General features: G+C 38.0%; 7 protein-coding genes across 7 annotated transcripts; 3 read left to right on the top strand and 4 right to left on the bottom strand.

Moving 5' to 3' along the window:
* Nucleotides 1–2,163: 2,163 nt before the first annotated feature.
* On the top strand, nucleotides 2,164–3,216 carry EAF01_006690 (uncharacterized protein; the record flags this gene model as incomplete). Its single annotated transcript, XM_038914944.1, has 4 exons — nucleotides 2,164–2,167; nucleotides 2,218–2,354; nucleotides 2,406–2,513; nucleotides 2,593–3,216. 4 exons carry the CDS (start codon nucleotides 2,164–2,166, stop codon nucleotides 3,214–3,216), a joined length of 873 nt encoding a protein of 290 aa, XP_038769899.1.
* Nucleotides 3,217–3,573: 357 nt separating this feature from the next.
* EAF01_006689 (uncharacterized protein) lies at nucleotides 3,574–4,412 on the bottom strand (the record flags this gene model as incomplete). The annotated part of the gene is made up of 2 exons (XM_038914943.1): nucleotides 3,574–4,045; nucleotides 4,099–4,412. 2 exons carry the CDS (start codon nucleotides 4,410–4,412, stop codon nucleotides 3,574–3,576), a joined length of 786 nt encoding a protein of 261 aa, XP_038769898.1.
* Nucleotides 4,413–5,780: 1,368 nt separating this feature from the next.
* EAF01_006688 (uncharacterized protein) lies at nucleotides 5,781–6,661 on the bottom strand (the record flags this gene model as incomplete). Its single annotated transcript, XM_038914942.1, has 3 exons — nucleotides 5,781–6,013; nucleotides 6,079–6,417; nucleotides 6,469–6,661. The coding sequence occupies 3 exons, from the start codon at nucleotides 6,659–6,661 to the stop codon at nucleotides 5,781–5,783; spliced, it is 765 nt and encodes a 254-aa protein (XP_038769897.1).
* A 451-nt stretch (nucleotides 6,662–7,112) lies between these two features.
* EAF01_006687 (uncharacterized protein) lies at nucleotides 7,113–9,176 on the top strand (the record flags this gene model as incomplete). Its single annotated transcript, XM_038914941.1, has 2 exons — nucleotides 7,113–7,502; nucleotides 7,554–9,176. The coding sequence occupies 2 exons, from the start codon at nucleotides 7,113–7,115 to the stop codon at nucleotides 9,174–9,176; spliced, it is 2,013 nt and encodes a 670-aa protein (XP_038769896.1).
* A 5,675-nt stretch (nucleotides 9,177–14,851) lies between these two features.
* On the bottom strand, nucleotides 14,852–15,853 carry EAF01_006686 (uncharacterized protein). The gene is made up of 3 exons (XM_038914940.1): nucleotides 15,735–15,853; nucleotides 15,406–15,650; nucleotides 14,852–15,329 (listed from the first exon to the last, which is right to left on the bottom strand). The coding sequence occupies exons 2-3, from the start codon at nucleotides 15,642–15,644 to the stop codon at nucleotides 15,077–15,079; spliced, it is 492 nt and encodes a 163-aa protein (XP_038769895.1). The 5' UTR covers nucleotides 15,645–15,650; nucleotides 15,735–15,853; the 3' UTR covers nucleotides 14,852–15,076.
* Nucleotides 15,854–16,858: 1,005 nt separating this feature from the next.
* On the top strand, nucleotides 16,859–18,113 carry EAF01_006685 (uncharacterized protein; the record flags this gene model as incomplete). Its single annotated transcript, XM_038914939.1, has 2 exons — nucleotides 16,859–17,001; nucleotides 17,081–18,113. The coding sequence occupies 2 exons, from the start codon at nucleotides 16,859–16,861 to the stop codon at nucleotides 18,111–18,113; spliced, it is 1,176 nt and encodes a 391-aa protein (XP_038769894.1).
* Nucleotides 18,114–19,005: 892 nt separating this feature from the next.
* Nucleotides 19,006–21,823, bottom strand: EAF01_006684 (uncharacterized protein; the record flags this gene model as incomplete). Its single annotated transcript, XM_038914938.1, has 2 exons — nucleotides 19,006–21,488; nucleotides 21,544–21,823. The coding sequence occupies 2 exons, from the start codon at nucleotides 21,821–21,823 to the stop codon at nucleotides 19,006–19,008; spliced, it is 2,763 nt and encodes a 920-aa protein (XP_038769893.1).
* Between the last annotated feature and the right edge of the window lie 171 nt (nucleotides 21,824–21,994).

The following is a 21,994-nucleotide window of genomic DNA, read 5'->3' as shown; positions in this document are numbered from 1 at the left end:
AGCTCTTTTTGATGTGAAATTGTACTCTTCCTCTTGAATGTTCCGTGAGTCTGTGCACCTACTGGTGAGCCGATGTCTCGCTTGAATCGACATTTTGATATAACCAACACTCCGAGCAAATTCGAACTTCTGCCACTTCCCTAGAAAAACCAATCGTTGAAATTCCAGTAATAGACCAATAATGAAGCGTTTTGTTCCTATGAATCTACCCTCGTCCACGATGAACCCTTTAACTCTACTTAGGAGATTAGGTTAGGGCCCAGCAAATATTGAAAAAGTCTCCTCTTTCCTAACATACCGGATAGTATCAGACTCACTTCTTGGCTATAGAGACATGGTATGGGGTCTGAAAAAGGTGCATTGCAATTCCATATCATGTCAAGCTATTTTTCAACCATCAATCGAATTACCAATATGCCGCATATTATCACAGATCAATCCCACATTATCTGTCTCAACCGATATTTCTGTTAGCTATGGATGAAGTTCCTATCTTAAGAGGAAGCAAAAATAAATTCCCCAAGAAAAGCTCGTCATGAAAATGTCACTACTCATCTGACTGTCAACCTCGCGCCCCCTTAGAATAGTCAGACGAATCAAATGAAATGTCAATATCTGACGGGAAGGTCAGGGCTATAACCCTACCAGATTGGATGATTCGTCATTTTTGAGCAGGGGATGCAAGCTTCTCTGGTAAAATTGCTAGTTTACTCGTTCACTTGTCAAACGGATAACCGTTCTGCAACTGTTCGAGTCGTAGCGAAAGGTTATTTTCAATAATCTTCAAAGGAGCTTAAAGCAAGGCCCTCTGAGTGAATATCATTACTACAAAAGATTTGAATGCTGAAGGAAGAGTCTAGCTTGATTGTCGTTGAGGCTATCCGTAATTGAGCTCTGAGGCATTGCGAATCAATGATATGAGAAGCTCGTATTCAAACGAGTATTGGTGGCCAATTCTCCTCTGACTGATTACAATTGTTAGTAAATTTGAAATCAAAGGCACATCACGCGTTCTGCTGCCAATGTTCACTAAAACTGTTGTATCAATTGCCAGTGCCCGTTGCTTTCTAGGGAGACGTCTCGGCTCGCAAAAGGACAGTAAGTCTTGATGCTATGCATCCTACTCAACCCCTAAACCGCACGACCCGAGCCTTCGTCAGTCAAGATCTAGGAACATTTACATATCTTCTTCTACGATCACTTGTTGCGCTTAGTCACTGAATTTGTCAATTGACAGTAGAGGATTTATGAATTGAATGATGATGACTGTTTTGAGACACGACAGGAATTATCTCGACAGGCTTACTAGCGCATGCGACATTCAGAGCACTGAACTTATGTGCTTCGGAGCTTCCCGGATGCCTGTAATTCACTAGATGCCATCGTAACTAAGGTAGACAAGTTTAACAATATAAACAAGTAAATTTCACATCTTCATGTCCACAACTTGCCGTCTATGGGATGAATTTGTGATCACGATTTGCACTCTAATCCTTTGAGACATACAACTAAGATTCCGGCCTTGAATATCATGACTGATGTAAAGAAGGAAAATCTGATAGAATAGGGTCGGACTTCTAATGCGAGCCGTTGAGTCAGAGAACGAACGCTCTTGTGAGTGGACATGAATGTGATCATACATGATCGGGCAGGTGTCCATGAGACCTAAAATAACATGACGCATCTAAGTTCTTCATTCCCGCCCAGCATGACAGAATTTTATTTTTCGAGGGCTTCTTGGCTTCTATAGATCTACCAACGACGACTCCTTATTGAGGATGAGGCTTCTCACTCAAACTGCAAACTGTCCAAACAGGAAAGAGCTGGAATCTTTGCCATGAATTTATCGCATTCCGTCGATGAACTCTGTTTCGAAGCGGAGGCCTACTATACAGAAGATGACCTCAAGGCAAAATCTGAGAAGTCTTTAGATTCGTGACGGAATACCAATTGCGTGCAATCTTTACTCGCTCGTTTGTGCCAGGAGGTCGGAAGAATTTCGGGGCCAATACCAAATGTTACTCCCATCACATGACCTTTAAATTTCCGCTTTACGCGACTTTTTATCCAGTCGCGGTCAACGCGTCTTCCCTCTATCATCTCCCATCTTTCAACAACACCACAACCTCAACATTTGCCCTCCACACGCTAAGAACATTAATCATGTGTAAGTTTCCGCGCGCATCACTCCAAAACTCAAAACTTACATGTACCTAGCAAACAGCCACGCATACCAAAATAATTATTCAACCACCAGTTACGGCGCACAAGGCGGGGCGGATGGTGGTGGATTTGTTCAAGGAGGATATGGTGGATCGCAGGGAGGAAGCCAAGAAAGTCCTGGAGGATCAAAGGTCTGTCTTGCTATTTATAAAGCCATATAATTATACTAATGAGATATTTAGACCTATGGTAAAGATACATTGCGACCAGTAACGATCAAGCAAATCCTCGAGGCCGTGCAACCACATCCCGATGCAGATTTCAAAATTGATGGATCGGAAGTAACTCAAGTAGGCACACTTTCTCCTACTCAACCATGCATTGCTACCATCGATCGCCGAACTAATATACTGACTTCTTAACCATTAGCTCTCATTCGTCGGCCAAGTCCACTCTATCTCCACCCAAGCCACAAACAACACCTACAAAGTCGACGACGGCACCGGGCTCATCGAAGTAAAACAATGGATCGACAACGACGCTGCTCCCGAAAACGCAAGACCCGTGCCGGAAGAAGGAAAATACATACACGTATGGGGAAGACTCAAGTCCTTCCATGACAAACGTCATGTAGGAGCTCATATTATCCGACCCGTTGTTGATATGAACGAAGTGACATTCCATGGATTAGAAGCTACCTTGGCACATTTATATTTCACTCGTGGTCCTATCGATACAGCGGGTGCTATGACAAAGAAAGAAGGAGGCGATGGAATGTTTGTTGATTCGTATGGTGGGAATAATATGGGAGCTGGAGATGCGTCTACAGGTGGTGGTAAAATATTACCCGCGAAAGTATCTCGCAATTCCAGAATAGTATTCGATCTATTACAATCAGAGCCTCAAAACAACGAGGGTTTGAATGTGAATATGATTGCGACCAAGCTTGGTATGCCAGTTGCAGAGGTCTACAAGTGCGGAGATGAGTTATTGGCGGAGGGTTGTATCTACACAACGGTTGATGATGAGACGTGGGCTGTGTTGGAGTACTAGAGGATGGGAGATTACAGCATCAATGGCGTTGTAGGATGGGATTATGGCATCTATGTAAAAGTAATGGCTGCATATGAATGAAGTATGATTCTATGGGAAGAGATACCAAATAAGATTCTTGAATGGCTAGAATTAGGTGAAAACAAATGGTGATATTGTTGTATAATCTAATATTAGAGTAGATAATAATTAAGACTAAAGCCTGTTTGATTGCCTGAGAAGGTGCGGATTTGTCATTGGGGAGATCCTACCTAAAACCATATCCAATCAAACATAAATCTTCAAGAACAATCATGGAAACTAGAAATCGTCAATTTGATAAGGAAATCGATACTGAAAACAGAACTCAAATCGCAATTACACCAATCGCTCAATCATCTCAACTTCCACACCCTCCTTTCCCTCGGTAGTCTCTCCTACAAACTTCGGCTCTCTGACCATAATCTGCATCTTAACTGGCTTGACCCCTCTTTCCATCACAATATCCTGCTTCCACTCGAATCCCAACTTACGATAGTAGCTCAAATTTCTCTCCGCACTAGACTCCAGATACGTAGGGCAGTTTTCACGGTCCGCTCGATCAGTCATATGCTGTATTAGTTTCTTCGCGTATCCTTTTCCTCGAGCGCAAGGTTTACTACCGAGATAGACGAGATAGTAAAAATTGTTGTTACGCTCGCCCATGACGTCGTCGATGGTATGGTGGAGGAGTGGCAGAAATTCATCAAAGAAACGTTTGCGGCCTTCGACGGAGAGCTTGAAGTAGAGTTTCCAGAGACCGCTGCGAAAAAAGGTAAGCCAATCATCCATATTTTGACCGGGAGACATCCTGTTGGTTTATTAATTCGTTATTCAGAAAACGTGGATCCTCAGTAGACGTACCATAGAGCGACGGCATCATAGTTTGGACCAATGGTAGTTACTATGCCTTTGTAGCAATGAGCAGCGGTCATGTACTTGATTATGTCACAATGAAGTTTCCATTTGTAGTCCTCGGAATAAGAAGTCATGTCATCGGTATCAAGGAAGTATCTTGCTACTTCGTCTGTAGCGAAAGCTTGAGCAAGACACTGAGCCGCTCCCTCGCACTCCGAGATGCTTACTATACGAACCTCCTCCGTTGTAGCCGGGGAAACGCTGCGCTTCTTCTCAAGAAAATTCATGGTCGCACTAATATCCTCAATAACATACGCCATGATTGCGAATTATCTATGATATATCTTGAGATGTTGGAATAATTCTGCAGATTTGACAAGTTAACATGGTATTGGGAGACATTTGGGAAGATCGAGAACGAACAAGAATCCGGTTTATTAGCTGGCCTATTTAAATCGCCTGTATGAACTATCGAGAGCTGAGTTCTCGATACTGTTATGTATCGAGATGGGAAACGAAGACAATTGAGACTTTGGCGGAAATCAACCGACATCAATGTAGATGTTTATCAAAATCAGGTTACTCTTCAGCGGGAGAAGCAGTATGATGCTTCGAGAATCACGCTTCGTCTACACGGGGTAGATGTGGGAGTCTTGAGCCGGACAGGTTTTGACTTTACTAAATCGGTCGAAGTGAGTTGAATTGAGGAAAAATGGAGTTTATGTTGTCTTGTGTTTCCTTGGGACACTTGATGATTTATGTTACAGAGAACCTGTGCTTGTGATTGCAATTGTCTGCAGAGATCAATGAATTGAAAAGCAAGGGATTTCGAGAAATGGCGATTGGGTCGAGGTTTATGTAGTCAAAACGTTAAGGTGCTCCTCAACAATAACCATGCCACAAGTGAACGCTGCATAACTCCACCTAGATACTAGCACGAGGTAAGTATAAAGATTGAGGGCAGCCAACAGGATTGAGTTTGTAAAATCCCTTGGGGCAAGTGTAGCCTGCCGCATGGTTCTTGTAAAATTCCAAAAGCTGATTGGATTGATACCAACCCTTAAACAATCAATACATGGATACTTTACTCGTTAAGTTTGACAAGGGACGCCAGGCGCGATCATCTGGTCCAAAGGGTCTGTGGCTGGACCTCCCAAATCTGGTTAGATATCGGAGTAATCTTCGAAGGGTGTCGCGCCCCGTCCGCCGACTTTGATACGACCCTACTCCACTCCACTGAAGGGAGATAAGATAAGATGAACAGAGTGGAACAGCGACGAAAATAGGAATTGGGTAAGCGAGATAAAGGGATGGATGGATAAGAAAGATAGATAGATAGATAGATGGTATTAGATCATGAAAGTACTGTAATCATAAGTCAAAAGTAGTGTAAAGATAGAAAAAGAAATCAGAAACATGCAAAAATAAGACGTATTGCGTTGCATATTGTCAGCCACAGGATGTCCAATGGGAAAGAGATGCGGGAGTCGCCCGCGTTGATCGTACTGGATGGTATTAATTAGGCGTAATCAAGTAATTCGCTATTCTGATGGGTACAAACTTTATAGTATCGCGATAAACCTCAATGCCAATACGCAATATGCATTATGCATAGTGAATTTCTCAGCTCCTCATAACTCCTCCATATTCATTCATCTTAACTCCGATGTGTCCCAGCAAAGTCGTCCTCACATTCTTCTAATATCTTGCTCATTCATATACTTCTCGAGATCGGTATCCTTGTGCTCCCACCATTCGAAAAGGAGAGAGTTACAGATAAGCTTGAACCAAGGTGTAAACTTCAAAGAGGGATCGGTGAACATAGTCTTGAGTCCATCGGCAGAAACATACTGAGTATCGCGGACTTCATTCATGTTTGGCTCGAGGTCGACATCAGCAGTAATAAAGAGAATATAATCGACTAAAAGAATCATCCATCGTTAGCTACTGTGCATCATAAAGGATCATAAAAACCAGTTGACTTACTTTCATGTTCTCCCCATTTTCCGTCACTGGGGGCTTTGTAGTGGATTCTGGTCAAGAATTTAAAGTCCTCGATGGGTACCTGCGCAGGTTTGATACCAAGTTCGTGATCAAGCTTTCGTTGTGCTGCTCTCTTGACTCCCAAGATAGCTTCACTCAACTCAGAACCACCTTCACCGGGTATGCCAAGAGGATGGGAGCAGCAGGTGTTAGTCCACATATCAGGGAATGTGATCTTTTCGGTCGCACGTTGTTGAAGGAGTAATTCATTTTTGGAGTTGAAAAGAAAGACGGAAAATGCGCGATGGAGGAGGCCTTTGTCGATGTTTGTCATGAGATGACCTAAAATGATTAGTATATAAAAAACGGACGAATGCATGCTGAAAACCTTACATATCTTCTTGCTGAGGTTTCCAATAGGCTTATCATTTTCGTCTAGAACAATGCAGACTTCATCCATCAATCTGATCTGCTCTTCATCGTGTCCTTCGAGTTCCGCAGAGCTGGTGTCAATATCGGGGAAAAGTCGAAGAATACTCTGAGCAGTAATAGGCTCAGCCTGCGTAGTTGTAGTTGTAGTAGACATCGTGAAAAAATGGAGGGCGAGTGGTGGTCTTCTGGTATTTTGTAAGTCCTTCCTTGGGATCAGATTGTTCAGAAACGGCTCATAGGATTTATAAGGGAAATAGGGATGAAATACCTCAAGCAATTATTAATTGCGGGCGCTATTCGCGCCTGAATAATCGGCCCATGCCCCAAAGGTTAAAATTCGGCGGGGAAATCTACGGAGTAGTCACTGAAGGCTGTCAATTCAATTTGGACACCTCAGGCAATAGAGGGGCAGAAAAAAAAAAGTTTGTTTGAATTTTGGTCGGCTCGGGAACCAAAAGAAATTCGAATCTACAAGTACCTACTCACTCGTACATCGATATCATACGGGAAAAAGAACCTCATATTTTGTTCTCAACACAAATTGATCCATCCAATTCAACCCAGTATCATATCATATCACCCTGCTTTACATTCGAAATATCAATATGGGAAAAGCTTCTAGAAATAGGACTAAGCATCGAGCTGATCCTACTGCAAAGTCTGTCAAGCCGCCCACCGACCCAGAGCTTGCAGCTATTCGAGAGAGCAAAATTCTACCGGTTCTCCAGGATCTACAAAGTGCAGACCAATCGAAGAGATCAACAGCCGCGACTGCAATTGCGAACCTCGTTGACGATACAAAATGTCGAAAGTTATTTTTGCGAGAGCAGATTGTTCGAATTCTGCTCGAACAAACCCTTACAGACTCGAGCATGGAAACTAGAATTGCAGGATGGGGAATCATGAGAAATTTAGCATTAGAAGAGGAAGCGGACTTTTGTGTGCATTTATTCAGACAGGATATTTTGACTGCAATTGAGGGAGCTGTCAAATCTGTAAGCAATCACAGCAATTCTTTTCTCCGATACTTAATCTAACAAAAGTAGATTATCGAAACAATCGATTCAAAACACACTCCATTATCGAAAATACCACAATCTCAACAAGATCTCTTGTGGAGTCTCACAAGTTCGGTAATAACACTGTTGACCTCCTTGTCTGAAGCAGAGGTTGAAATTGTCGAAGCTATATCAAAACTATCTACAATTATCAACTTTTTGTTCGGATTATTGTCGCTCGATACAACTCCATTGGAGATCAACAATGAAGTGCTGTCATGTTTAGCAGCTCTAACAGAAGACAATAAGACTTTGGTCGAATTCATTACAGAGCAGAAGGATTGGGTCAAACTACTTATGCAATTGAAGAACTCTGGTGGATTCAAAGGCGTTGCTACTTGTGGAGTACTTCATAATATATTTACAGCAATGAATTGGGCTGATGACAGTGCTCCCATGGACGGCGCCTCGGATGCTATTCTTCTCCCGACTTTGATCGAGTCGATGCAACAAGCACAACAGACAAATGGTGCTAATGGTGCAAACGGCCACACGACAAATTCTAGCCCCGAACGAGTCTTGCAAATGGCCTTAGAAATTACTGCATCGATTGCAACCAGCCTTCAAGAAGCTCTTGAACTTGGAAATGGAAAGGAGGAGGTGTTTGAAGGATTTGGAGATGACGAGGAAGTGGATGAAGACGAGATGGTTGATGGCGATGCAGATTTGTCGGAAGGGGAAGAAGGTGACCTGAGTGATGGGGAGAACGAAATGACACAGGAGGATATCGAGGCCGACATGGATATGGTCCTGGGAGATGACCCAGAAGATGAAGAGACGTCTAATGATCAAGATACACTCCATCAACTTGTTCGGGTCGCTTGTCCTGCCGTTATAGCTCTTACGCAACTATCCGAGGAAGAAAAAACGGAGGGTGATGATGTACAAACTCCTGCTCTGGCAGCTTTAAACAACATTGCATGGACTGTTTCATCCATTGACTTTTCCAAAAGCCATCTTGGTAGCTTGCAAAAGTCATGGACTGTTCTTGCCCAGCGTATATGGGACGAGGTCGTGTGTCGTGTACTTGCATCCAACACGGCGAACGTTGAACTGGCTGCCTCTATTACAAGTATTGCCTGGGCTGTTTGTAAGAGCGTTCAAGGGCGTGTTCAGATACGAGTGGATGAGCACAGAAAGTTTATGGCTCTCTACCATGCTTCGAAGGGCTTTGAAACTCCAATCGAGTCCAAGACTTCTAAGAGAGAAGCAGAAAATCTTGACGATTCAGCTTTCCAGTCTTTGGGGGTCAAATGTATTGGCGTGTTAGGTAGTCTTGCCCTCGAGCCTGCACCTATCGAGCTTAATCGAGAAATTGGCAGGTTCCTAGTCACTCTCATTGCAGGCATTCCCGAAACCCCTGCGGCTCATGCGGTGGAAGCCTTGAACGAGATTTTCGACATTTATGCCGACAAAAGTTATTCATTTGACCAGTCGGTTTTCTGGGGAAGTGGATTCGACAAACACTTGGAGGAAAGTTTGCCCAAGTGCAAAAAATTGGCCAAATCAATCGACAAGAGAAAGTCACCAGAGCTTCGTTCGAGGATTGATGAGGCAGTATTGAATTTAGCGAGGTTCTTGAAGTACAAGAGAACAGAAAAATCGAGCTAGGATATAGATGACAGGATATAAGAACTAGGATAGTCAAGCTATGACATACAGAATATTTCTCCATATGCTAGATTAACTCGACAATGATATCACAAGTTCTTTTTAATTTGTTCACTCGTTGAGACAGGTTTTGAAAGCAACGATCTATGGTTTTACTTATTTTTTCAACCCGCAGAGCTTGGTCTTAATTTTGACGTCAACAATAAAGAATTATTATGGAGACAAATTAGGCGCAGGGGTCTGTGACAACCTTGGAAGTCATATTTCATAAGCCACACAATAGTCAACAGTAGGGCTTTCAAGGTTCTCTAGATCATTTATTTACAAGACTATAAAATACAATTTATTGAAGGTTTATTATACGATGAAGTAAGTTCTTGATGTTGAGGCTACTGAATTTGATTACTGTTTTATATAGTATTAATACTAACTTATAGTTTATTAATTCTAACATAGTTTATTAGTACGTATAACGTAGTTTATTAGTACGTGCACCATTTCAAAATACATCAAAATTAGGCCTTTTTTAATATTCTTATTTTAATAATTAATCATTATTTTAGAAAAAAAAAAGAATATTAAATAATTATACGAAAATAGATTCTTAGAAATCTAGTTTTTATATAAATATTCCTATTAAATCTTAGAAAAAGTGAAAATTGTCACGATTTTCGTTACAAAATAGTTATTTCTATAATAACTACTTTATAAATTAAGTTTTTCTTAAAATTAATTAGATTTTTATAATTCATATATAATTAAATATTTTATATTAAATTTTCAGGAATTTTAATCCATAAAGAAAGAAAGTACACGGTTACACACAGACGAATTTTATATGTAAAATGAGTAATATACGTATTGATATGATGTACGTACTAATAAACTACGTTATTATATTAGTATATATATTACTTTAAAATTATACTAAAATCAAGCTTTTCTTAATATTTATACTTTAATAATTAATCATTATTTTTTATAAAAAAAAAGAATATTTGATAATAATAAAAATTTAAATATTTAAAAATCTAATTTTTATTTAAATATTCTTATTATATTCTAAAAAAAGTCAAAATTGTTACGATTTTTATTATAGAAAAATTCTTTTTATAATAACAACTATAATTCATTCTTGATTACTTAATTATATTAATTTATTTTTATTATATCTCTTAATATTAACAATAATTATTATTATATATAGAATTCTCATTATAAAGCTTATTTTATTAAAATTATAAAAATCGCTAACGTAATTTATCAGCATGTAGACCACTTTCACCTCAATTCATACTTTCGAATATAGATTATTCAATAATCATTATATTAATTAATTGAAATTATTAAGAATCTAATAATTTAGGATCTATTATATTATTTTGACAAATTCTTAAATTATAATCTAGTTTTTCACATTTACTATAGTATTTATTGAAAATACTTTCTCATTAGAATTCCCTTTATTTTAATATTTATTACATTGAATCTAAATATCAACTTTTTGTTAAGATAATATATTAAAAGCCTTTTATTTAATAAATACTTTTCCTTAATATAATTAAGTTTCTTTTATATATCGATACTTATTTAATGTTTTATTTGCCTTTTGAAATATACAAATCTTTATATTCAAAAATGTATTTTTATGAGCTAATCTTTTTATACTTTTAATTAGAGTTAGTACAATCTTAAATAAAGATATAGAGAAGCTTAATTGATAACGACTTATTCGAGATTTGACTAATATTGATTAAAAAAGAGCTTTAGTTGGATTGTAAGGGGTTTGAAAGACTTATTAATCTAAATTGGAAAAGGGAGGGGTAAATATATAAATTCGAATATTTAATTTCGAAAGTATAGTTTTAAAATTAAATGGTATTAAATCTATTCTTCGAAATCTTGATTTTATATTCTAAAAAATAATTAATTCTTTATATATAGTTTTAAAAACTATAAAGAATTCAACCTTCGAAATATAATTAATATATGCCTTAATAAATCCATCAATTTGAATATTATATAAACATTTTAGATTACTAAAATAGTTCACATTAAGTAATTAAATTAAATAACTTAAATATAATAATAAACATATATATTTAATATTATTCTCCTTACAATAATTCTGAAATGATATTGATTTATGATTTTCATGCCTATTTAGTATTAATATTCGATATTTGCTCTTTCTTCAATTCTTAATATGCTTATCGAAGTATTTCAATCATTCTAAACCTATTTCATTATTCATCCATCCATTAAATATAGATTTCATAATTCATTCCACAGGAAGATTTGTTTCGGTATACTAATTAAAGAAATAAACCTGTCCTTGAACCATTAGAAATAAGGGAATAATTTCATCCTCTTTATTTCTATATATTATTATTATAGTCTATTCCCGATTACCTAATTATACTGATTTACTTCTACCATATCTTTTAATACTAATAACAATCATTACTATACTTATAATCCCCATCATAAAGCCTATTTTATCGAAATTATAAAAATCTCTATCCAAAATACTATATTTCTGTTACGGAGGTACCCGCACCGCAACATGGATTATAAGATAAACCTAAGGCCTTGGTGTTGGGACCTACGAAAACAGCACTGTAGGGACAGTTGAATTAAAGGGTAACTAAAGATAGCGGTAACCGAATAAATAAGCAGTGATTAAAAGATAGGTACCTATCTTTTATTGGCACCTACCCCACAGTAGGCACAGGTTGCACAACGGTTACAGATTAGCTAGTAAGCACAGGTTAAATAAGCGGTAGCCTTACCAGGTCACGAGGACAAGTGTCACGTGAAGGAAAGTCGATTCGACTTGTCGACTCGAGTAGTCGAGTAGACTTGACGATTCGATCAAAGTACGAAGGTCTATATAAGGGAATGGGTTTCATTACAATGTAGAGCTTCGTGCTCAAGAACAATCATTAGTTTCATTACTATAGTTACGAGAATTGCAACCAGTTACAACCTTATTGAATTCCTACTTGAAGTCTAGTCTAAACCACCTCGAGAGATCTCTAGCCACTTCCACGTGACCCTAGAGGCAGCTCCCGTAACAATTTCGCTCATATATTTACTATTAATTGAAATCAATCTTCAATAAGCTTAAAATCTTTACAAAAAGCTCTTTAAAAGTTATAAATATAACTAAAACGTGTCTTTAATTCGATTCAATGTTTTATAAATTGATGTACCTAAAGCTTCTTAATATATTTCGTACTTTTTAATTCAAGAATATAATTTGCTATATCTTCCACACTCTTGATTTTAGATAGAAATCCTTTCGAATCTATATCAAATATATATTCGATAATAACATTCTTTTCTAGTTTCAAAAGATTATAAGATTTATATTAATATTTTGTATAAGGAGTAAAATTATTAATTCTATATTATAATATTATATGCGGGATATTATATATTTTAGTAATCTTTTGAATACTTAGTTTTTTGTTTTTTTGAATAGTTTTGATGGTAAGGAGTATATGGGCTTCTTAGTTATTCGAATTTATTATAGATCGTTGATAAAACACATATTGAAAAAGAAAAGTATGAATTGAGGTGAAAGTGGCCCACATGTTGATATGGCCCACATGCTGATAAATTACGTTATTCAGAACGTTATATTTTACTTGTATATTTATAACTAATCGAAATCACTCCTTTATAAGCTTAGAATCTTTATAAAAAGCTTTTTGAAAGCTATAAATATAATTAAAACGTATCTTTAATTCGATTCGATAATTATAAATCGATATACTTGAAGCTTTTTATATAGTAGTCTTTCGAATACTTAATTTTTTATTTTTTATAAATAGCTTTAATAGTAAAGAGTATACAAGCTTTTTAATTATTCTGATTTATTATGAGTTATTAATAAAAGATATATTAGAAGAAAAAGATATAAATTAAGGTGAAAGCGGGCTACTTGATGATATGAGTCACTCGATGATAAATCACGTTACAAATTATATTAAGTCTTTAATAACGTAGTTTATCAGTGGGTCGGTCATATCAGTGAATTGGCCATTTTTACCTCGAATTGTTACTCCAAAGCTATATTATTTAACAATAATTAAATCAATTAATTAAAACTATTAAGAGTTTAATAATCTAGAATCTATTACATTATTTTAATAGGTTCTTGTATTATAACCTATCTTTTTATATTTATTATAATATTGATTAGAAGATACTTTTTTATTAGAATTTCCTCCTTTTTAATACTTATCATATTGAATTTGAATATCAATCTCTTATTAAGATAATATATTAAGAACCTTTTGTCCAATAAGCACTCTCTCTTAATATAATTAGATTTTTTTTATGTATCAATATTTACTTAATACTTTATTTACTACTTGAAGTATATAATTCTTTATATTTAAAAGTGTATTTTTATAAACTAATCTTTTTATACTCTTAGTTAAAGCTAATACAATCTTAAATATAAATGTAGGGAAGCTTACTTAATAACAAGTTATTCGAGATTTAATTAATATTAATTAAGAAAGAGCTTTAATTGGATTATAAAGGGTTTGAGAGATTCATTAATCTAGGTTGAAAGAGGGGAGGATAGGTATACGAATTCGAATATCTAATTTCGAGAATATAGCTTCAGGATTAAATGGGATTAAACCTATTCCTTGGAATCCTGATTTCATATTTTGAAAAGTGATTGATTCCTTATATATAGTTTTAAAAGCTATAAAGAATTCAACCTTCAAAATATAATTGATATATACTTTAATAAATTTATTAATTTGATTACTATATGAATGTTTTAGATTACTAAAACAGCCAATATTAAATAATTGAGTTAAATAACTTGAATATAATAATAAATGTAAATATATAATATCATTCTCTTTATAGTATATTTGAAAAGCTATTAATTCATAACTTTCATACCCATCCAGCACCAACATTCGATATTTGCCCTTTCTTTAATTCTTAATATACTTATCGAAGTATTTCAACCATTCTAAACCCATTTTATTATTTGTTCACCTATTAAATATAGGTTTAATAGCCCATTTTGCAGGAAGATCGATTTTGATATACTAATTGGAGAGATGGACCTATCCCTGAACTATTAGAAATAGGGGAATAATTTCGCCCTCTCTATTTCCATATATTATTGTTATAGCTCATTCTCGATTACCTGGCTGTATAGATTTACTTCTATTGTATTTCTCAGCATTAATAACAACTATTATTGTACATATAATTCTCATTATAAAATCTATTTTATTGAAATTATAGAAATCTTTATTCAAAATATTATATTTCGCTTATATATTCATAATTAATTGAAATCATTTTTCAATAAATTTAGGATTTTTATAGAAAACTCTTTAAAAGTTATAAATATAACTAAAACATATCTTTAATTCAATTCAACACTTTACAAATCAATATATCTAAAGCTTTCTAATATATTTTGTATTCTTCGATTTGAGAATATAATTTGTTATATCTTTTATATTCTTAAGTTTAAATAAAAAACCTTTCAAATTCATATTAAGAATATATTAAATAAGTATCTTCTCTTCTAATTCAATCAAATTATAACTTTTTAATCAATTCTTAATTATATTAGATTTACTTTGAATTTTATTATTCAATGTAGTTTGAGGTATATAATAAAGCTAAGCTGCTTTTCGAATTAATAATTTTTTATTTAATTTAATAGCTTGAATAATTAAGATTATATATGCTTCTTTAGAATGAATTTTTATAATTAATTATAAAGAAAATGCGTATTGAATATAGAATAATAATTCGAGGTAAAAGTGACCGATCCATTGATATGGCCGACCCACTGATAAACTACGTTATACTTATTCCTCACTAATAAAGACTACTGTCAATTAATATTATACACTATTAATCTTTAGCCCAATTGCAGCGCTCATTCTTGTACGCCTTTGTTCAACATTTCCATCTGTATTTAGATCTAACGCTAGAAGTACTCGATTGACAGCTGCACTTGACATACGAGGAATTATAGAGGCTGTTGAAGGGAAATCTGGGATCTCTTCGGCAGTATTAAAATCTACCAAAACGCTGAGTTGTCTGTCGGCAAAGCTGATCATGAAGTTCTGAGTGCGAGCTATAGAATTGATATTTCTAATAGAAAAAGAAAATAGATTAGTATATACAAATAATAACTGAGAGTTAAAAGTATGAAAGGAAATAAACATACAGGATTGTAGTCCTCTGATGTATATCATCAAATCCTTTCTGAAGCTTTCGATCTAATTCATTTATCTGCTGATGCGTTTGTTGCTGCATTTGTTGCATTTGTTGCTGCATTTGTTCCAACGTGTGTAAGATAACAGCGCCTTGGTCGAAAGCAGGAATGGTATCCAGCCTAATACATTCGTCTGCGATCTTAATGAAAACCTGTGATAACTGACTTCCAATGGGTAACGGAGCAGCCATAGTATACTATACAAACAATTTGAATTAATAACATAAATATATAATAAGGCTTGTTTCAGAAAAGATGAAGAGTGAAGTGTATATACTTACAGCTTGATGTAATCGAAATATAGTGTGGTATTAATAAGTCAACAGTCAATATAGACTGAATTGTATTTGGAAATTAAAGGTTGTAATAGAAAAGGGTAAAAGGGTAGGTTTATGTGGGTAGCAAAAGTTTTTAATGGATTAAAAGTGGTAACTCGAAAGATGATTTCTTATAAGTTATAAGTTACCCAATTTATTACTAATAATACGCTAGGAAGAGCCTGTGACTACCCGTTTCACTTCAACAAACTTCCTACTTCCCCGTTTCTACAACTCTGCATTAAACCATTATATTCATGGAAACTCATGGACATCGGTGCATAATATCATTCTCGTAGTTGATTTTGTCAATAATGCTAATTGTCGAGATAGGAATATCGTCACTGCATGGTATCCATCGGTGCGCCCCAGACTGCGGCTCAGCAAATCCCATCTCACCCCTGTCTGAATGGGGGCCAAAGTTGAAGAAAGGACATCATCACGGCCGCCATAGTCATCAACCCTCATGCAAATTTCCAACAAGCCACTGTCAGCCTTGCGAAGGAGAGCTTCCCTTGTGCAATGTCTGGCTTGAATATTATCAGCCACTTTTACTTGTTCCATGTACATGGATAGGTAAGATGTGCTTGACATTCTGTGGCTTGATTCAGTATGTTTGCTCCAACTTCTCAGCCTCGGTGGCAAATGTCTGGAGAAATGGGTGTGTGTTGAAGTTGGATGTGATGAAATTGGGAAATGGAGAAAAGCAATGGTCGCAATCATGCGGTGTGTAGACCGGAGCGAGCCTAACACGGTCCCTGTCCGGCTGGACTGAACATTTTTTGAAGGCACAAGTACCAGCATGTATATGCAAAAACGTCCCAGTGTGTCGGTAATAGGGGCGTTTTATTGTTGATGGTAAGGCAATGCTGTGTAATGAGTCATTTTTTCAGCCGATTCTCTCCTTCTACGTGTAGAAATGTTGTCGAGATAATTCATGCATGTAATATGTAATATGGGAATCTGAATTCAAGACTTTGTATAAGTAAGATCGTCATCTCGCCTATCGGGACTCTACTTCCATTTGCCTGTACTTTTTAGTCTTGTTCTAGCTGGGTTAAGCATCTGAGCTACTTGAATACGTATGCATGCGTCTACGAAGCGGATTGGATAAGTCTAGCGAGCGAGATAGTCGAAGTCAGCCTGCTCAAGCCGCAAGTCTCGGTATGGAGGAATATCGTTTTACAGATTTTGGCTCAAATGGTGCGGATTTTGGTTCTTCGAGGCAGAAGTGAGTTTGTCTACTTTCCTTTCATGCTCTAGTTGCTTGTGGAAATGATGAGCTAGGCTAATGGCGTGCTGTGAAGTAGTGGATCGCCATCTAGACCTGAAACTCAGAGCTGTGAGACATCTCATGGACAGCAGGCACAAGGCATAGTCCTCTCCAGTCAACATGAGGAACATCAAGAAACCACAATAGCATTATCACATCATACTCAAAGGCCTTACTCGGCACCACCATCGTCCTATGACCCAACTCTCTACCCCGGAGCCTTAGTTCCTGTGTTATATCCTACTACATCTGCTTTATACTTACATCCTTATATAACTACAACTACCTCCCAGCCCCAACCTCATTCTCAACTTCAAGTTCAACAGAACTATTCATCCCATATGCCACCTCATACAAATGTACCTCAGCCTGAATCCATCTACACCTACGACTCACATCTATACCCCTACCCACCACCACCACCAGCTCCTACACCACCACCGCCTCTTCCACATTTTCGTCGCTTCCAACCCTCTCAGTACGAACCCCAAGCTCCTTTACCATGCCACCAAGCCCAAACCCAATACCACCTCCCTCAGACTCAACCTCAACCTCAAACACACCACCTCCCATCTATGAGACCAAACTTCCCCCCTCTTCCCACTCTCACTTTCGAAACACACCCCCAAACTCAACAACCCCATCACCAATCGCAAGATTCTCCCTGGTCTCCACTCTCCGCCCACGAATCCCGCAAACGCCGCGCTTCAGACGCCTTGAGCAATGCCGGCTTAGGCGTCCCGGACGCAGATGTGGAGTGGGGGTATAAGGATAAGATGAGTCAGGAGCTTGATTCTCTGGAGATGGAAAGTAGGAGTTTGAGGAGGAGAGATGAACAGCGTGAGGGTAGCGCCAGGGGTAATGATCTAGAGAGAAGTAGAAGAAGCAGAAGAAGAAGAAGGTTAAACGATGGAGATGTAGGGAATGGAAGTGCGGGACGAAGACAAGGAGGAAGAGATGAAGATGAGAATGAGAATGAGAATGAGAATGAGAATGATGTTGGGTACGAAGGAAGAATCGCGCGAGGAGAGGAAGAAAGCGATCGAGGAAACGGGCATGCATTCTCGTGAGTACGGAAGTTCTTGGCAAGTTCAATTTGGATGGGTAACTGCAGCTATACGATTTTTTCTGTTGTCCATTTTCTATTTGGATACGATATTTCTCTTTCATTTTCATTTTCCGGGCATTTGTTTTTCATTTCATCATCATTTTCCATTTTCCATTTTCCATTTTCATTCTTTCCTTCCATTTTTATAGAAATTCAGCAGGTACTCACGTGTCACTAGAACGATTTGAAGCATTTGAGCAATTTTCTGGTACTTCTGTCTTCCTACAAGTTGAAATGTATATTATGCAGAATTTCGAATTGTTTGTTCATTGAGTCTTGGGTTTCTATTGATAGATATTCAGAGAATGGGAAAATTGATAACTTGATATTTAACATGAGGGTTGAATTGGGTGGTTGATGAACATCCGTGTTGATGTGAATTAGATGCCAAGCGTGTGTTGTGCATTTTCCAATAACGGTGATATTTGACACGATATTGGTGGTGGAATGGGGTCTTCTAGCCTGTGACTACGATCAGAGGAGATAGCAATATAATGTCATTTTAAATCGTGGATGCCAGCCATGCCATCCGAAAGCGAGACTGACTACTAGCCACGTGAAATATTGGCTAGTGTGATACGAAATTATCAAGAACCGCTTACTGTATGTACCTATAAAGTACACCCTCCCGTCTACTGGCTGCATGACACCCCAATGCGTCGCAGTTTGTATGACCATAAGCCTTATAAAAGAATAAGCATCTGGTTCCTTCTGCAGTCACTTGATGCGCGACCAAGTTCTCACTCTCATCCACAATTTGACACATTAGCACAAGGGCCTCAATAAGCGGTACGAATGGGGCGGAGAATACCCATCTATACTTCTGTAAACAATACACTGCGCACGCTATATTACTAATATTTACCCTTCTTCGATGGTCTAGCATTCTTTGCTTTCCTCCTCTCCTGTAACTTTCTATCCTTTCGAATATCCTCCGTACTCTTAATTTCCGACTTTCCACTACCATCTTTGAATGAGCCAACTCTCTTTTCCTTCGCCTCAGCAACTCTCTTCTTCCTGACATGGTAATCATCACGATACTTATCAGCTTCCTTTGGTGCTCTCTCTTGCTTGTGCTTATATCTTGTACCGAAGCCTCGTCCAACACCACCAGCACTGGCAGGGCCCTCGCGTTCTGCTTCACCTGTTCGAGGCATACGGTCAACCTTGTGTGCTTTACGCCATCTATCGAATCGGCCACTTTGGAAACTAGCTGCAATCTTTTGACCACTCTCTCCACGAATATATTTGGTTCCTTTAGATCCATCCTCATCGTTGGCTCGAGCAACATATTTACTGTTCTTTTTATCCCATCTCATTCCCTTTGCTCTAGCGGGCTCGGCAAAGGATTTCGCCCCGTCATCGTTAGTGAGGTCCATAGTGACGCCTCTAGCTGCCTCGACGAAATTTGAGTTTTGAGATGCTGTGTTATATGAACCCGAATGAACACCATATCCACGTTCTTCTGCAGTATTGATAGTTTTCGGTGTGTATGACATGAAATTTTCGGAGTCTTTCCAAGATAGCGTTCGTCCTTTGCCTTTTTGGGATGCTTTCGAGAAGGTAACTTCAAGCTCGTTTTCCGATGCCTCAACCATGTCGTCATCTCCTCCGGTAACCGTAACCTCAAGATGATCATCGTCATTGTCGTCGCCGTCTACCTCCATAGCTGTATCGTTATCTAATTCTTCTGCTGCTGCGGCTGCCTTTTCGTCCTCCTCCTTCTGTCGCCTTGGAATTATTTTCTCCCTTCGGTGTCGCATGATTTCAGCAGCCTCACTGTGAGCAGCTTTGCCTTTTTGCCCGATCTCAAAGACAGTCTCGTTAGGTCTGAATCCACTAATTTTTGCGAGCATGTCTAATCGAGCTTGTTCAGCACCATTGGTTACATCTTTAAAGAGTGGATGCAGTTCCATCCATCCTTTCGATGCTACTACTTCTTTAGCTCTCTTTGCACTCTCGCTTGATGCCGAGTTACGGGTCTTAACGTAGAGCTTTTCTCCCTTGGCTGATACATTTCGAAGCGCGGTAAGATCATCGTCATCATAGAGAAGTTTCGTGATCCATTCCGACTTGCTTTCTATCTCATTTCTCTGCAGAGCACCAACAATTACATCTTCAGCGTAGTTTGGTGAATCGCCACACTCGCGTCCAAGAAGTAATCTCCTTCCTAAAAATAGCTGTAAATCGAGAAGGTATGGCGCGTCAGTATCTCTGACCAAGCTGTAACTCCAACCCCGTTGACCAGCTCTTGCAGTACGACCGACTCGATGAACGAAAACCTTTGGTTGTGGTGGAAAGTCATAATTAATGACATTTGCTAGGACAGGAATATCAATACCTCTAGCGGCGACATCAGTAACTACTAATATATTTGATTTTCCAGTACGGAAATCTTCAACCTGGATATTTCTAGCGGTTTGATCGAGTGAACCATAAGCATGAGAAACAGCAAATCCAGACATGCGAAGTAGAGAAGCCAGGTAGTCGACATGATGCTTCGTAGCTGCGAATATGATGGTTGAATGCTCTGTAGGCTTTAGTTTCCTACTTGGGCCATCGGGACCTCTCTTGCGCTTCTTGTCAAACCTATCTGTTGCGTTTAGTGCATTCTCGGGTAGACCTGTGGGCATTTTGACCAAATCTTGGAGAATGTGCAACAAAGCACCTTCTTTTTCAGCACCTTTAACACTGAAAAATGCGCTCTGAAGATCCGGGGAAACTTTGCTCTCTGCATCAAGACGAACCAAACTTGGCTCTTGAAGACCAGCTCTGGCAAATTCCACCAGCGACTTTGGTAAGGTTGCAGAAAACAATAAAGTTTGTCTTGAAATTGGCAAGGCGTGAAGAATTTCTCCCAATTGAGCAGCGAACCCCATTTCGAATAGACGATCGGCTTCATCAAAAACAACATATTTCATCGACGATAGATCCAGAGACATTTCAACCTTCAAATGTAAGAAACGACCAGGCGTAGCAATAACAATATCAGGATTTCCGGCCATAAATCCGAATTGTTCTTCGAGACTGTCACCTCCAACAAGTAGTACACATTTAAGGTCAGTTCCTCGTCCAAATTCCTTAACAACTTTCAATGTTTGTAAAGCCAATTCTCGAGATGGAGACATAATTAGAGCTCTTGCACCAACACGCACACTATGAGCTCTCAACTTTTCAATCATTGGAATGACGAAGGCGGCAGTTTTTCCGGAACCAGTTCTAGCCATACCAACAACATCTTGATTATCAAGGACTAAGGGTATCGTTTTCCGTTGAATAGGTGTAGGTACATTGAATCCTTTTCTACTAATTGCCTTTAACAAATGAGAATTCAATCCTTGGTTAAAAATTAGCACATTTGCGCAAAATACAAAGAGAGAGGAATCTCATACCCATTGCCTGAAATCCACCACCCTTCTTGACACTCTGCCCTTTCACATTTGAATTCTTTCGGTTCGCAGCTGATTGCTGTGCCGATATAAAAGCTCCATCGCCATCTCCATCGCTCTCAAGTCCCAGATCCAATATACCGTTAGCATCCAGAGGTTCTAGATTTTTGGTAGTTGTATTTCCGAAATTGTCGTCATCTCCGTCGATATCATCATTGAAGAGAGATTTTGTGATATCAAAATCATTCTCCGAAAGCGCGGGGGAAGCTGCACGACGAGGCATTTTGGGAGTCGTATTTTTTTCACAGCTCGCCCAAACAGCAGCATTCAAAGCATTGAAGATATCCAAAATCTTATCAGTTCAACTTTTTTTCTGATTTGGCCTGTGCATGCATTCACCGCTTTCATTAGCGCAAAACCTTAAATTTTGGAGGCAGATTGGAAAAATATATTC

This window comes from Botrytis porri, assembly GCF_014898465.1.
Source record: "Botrytis porri strain MUCL 3234 chromosome Unknown BPOR_008, whole genome shotgun sequence".
Lineage (NCBI taxonomy): Eukaryota > Fungi > Ascomycota > Leotiomycetes > Helotiales > Sclerotiniaceae > Botrytis > Botrytis porri.
Note: the sequence above shows the minus strand (reverse complement) of the source record. Positions and strands in the feature narration are given on the sequence as shown.

What these genes read in the sequence shown, in the direction of transcription:
- EAF01_006686 (XM_038914940.1), bottom strand. Translation starts at nt 15,644, where the DNA reads ATGGCTGCTCCGTTACCCATTGGAAGTCAGTTATCACAGGTTTTCATT. An exon ending in CATCAGAGGACTACAATCCT is followed by an intron (nt 15,330 to 15,405) that starts GTATGTTTATTT and finishes TTTTTCTATTAG; the next exon opens with AAATATCAATTCTATAGCTC.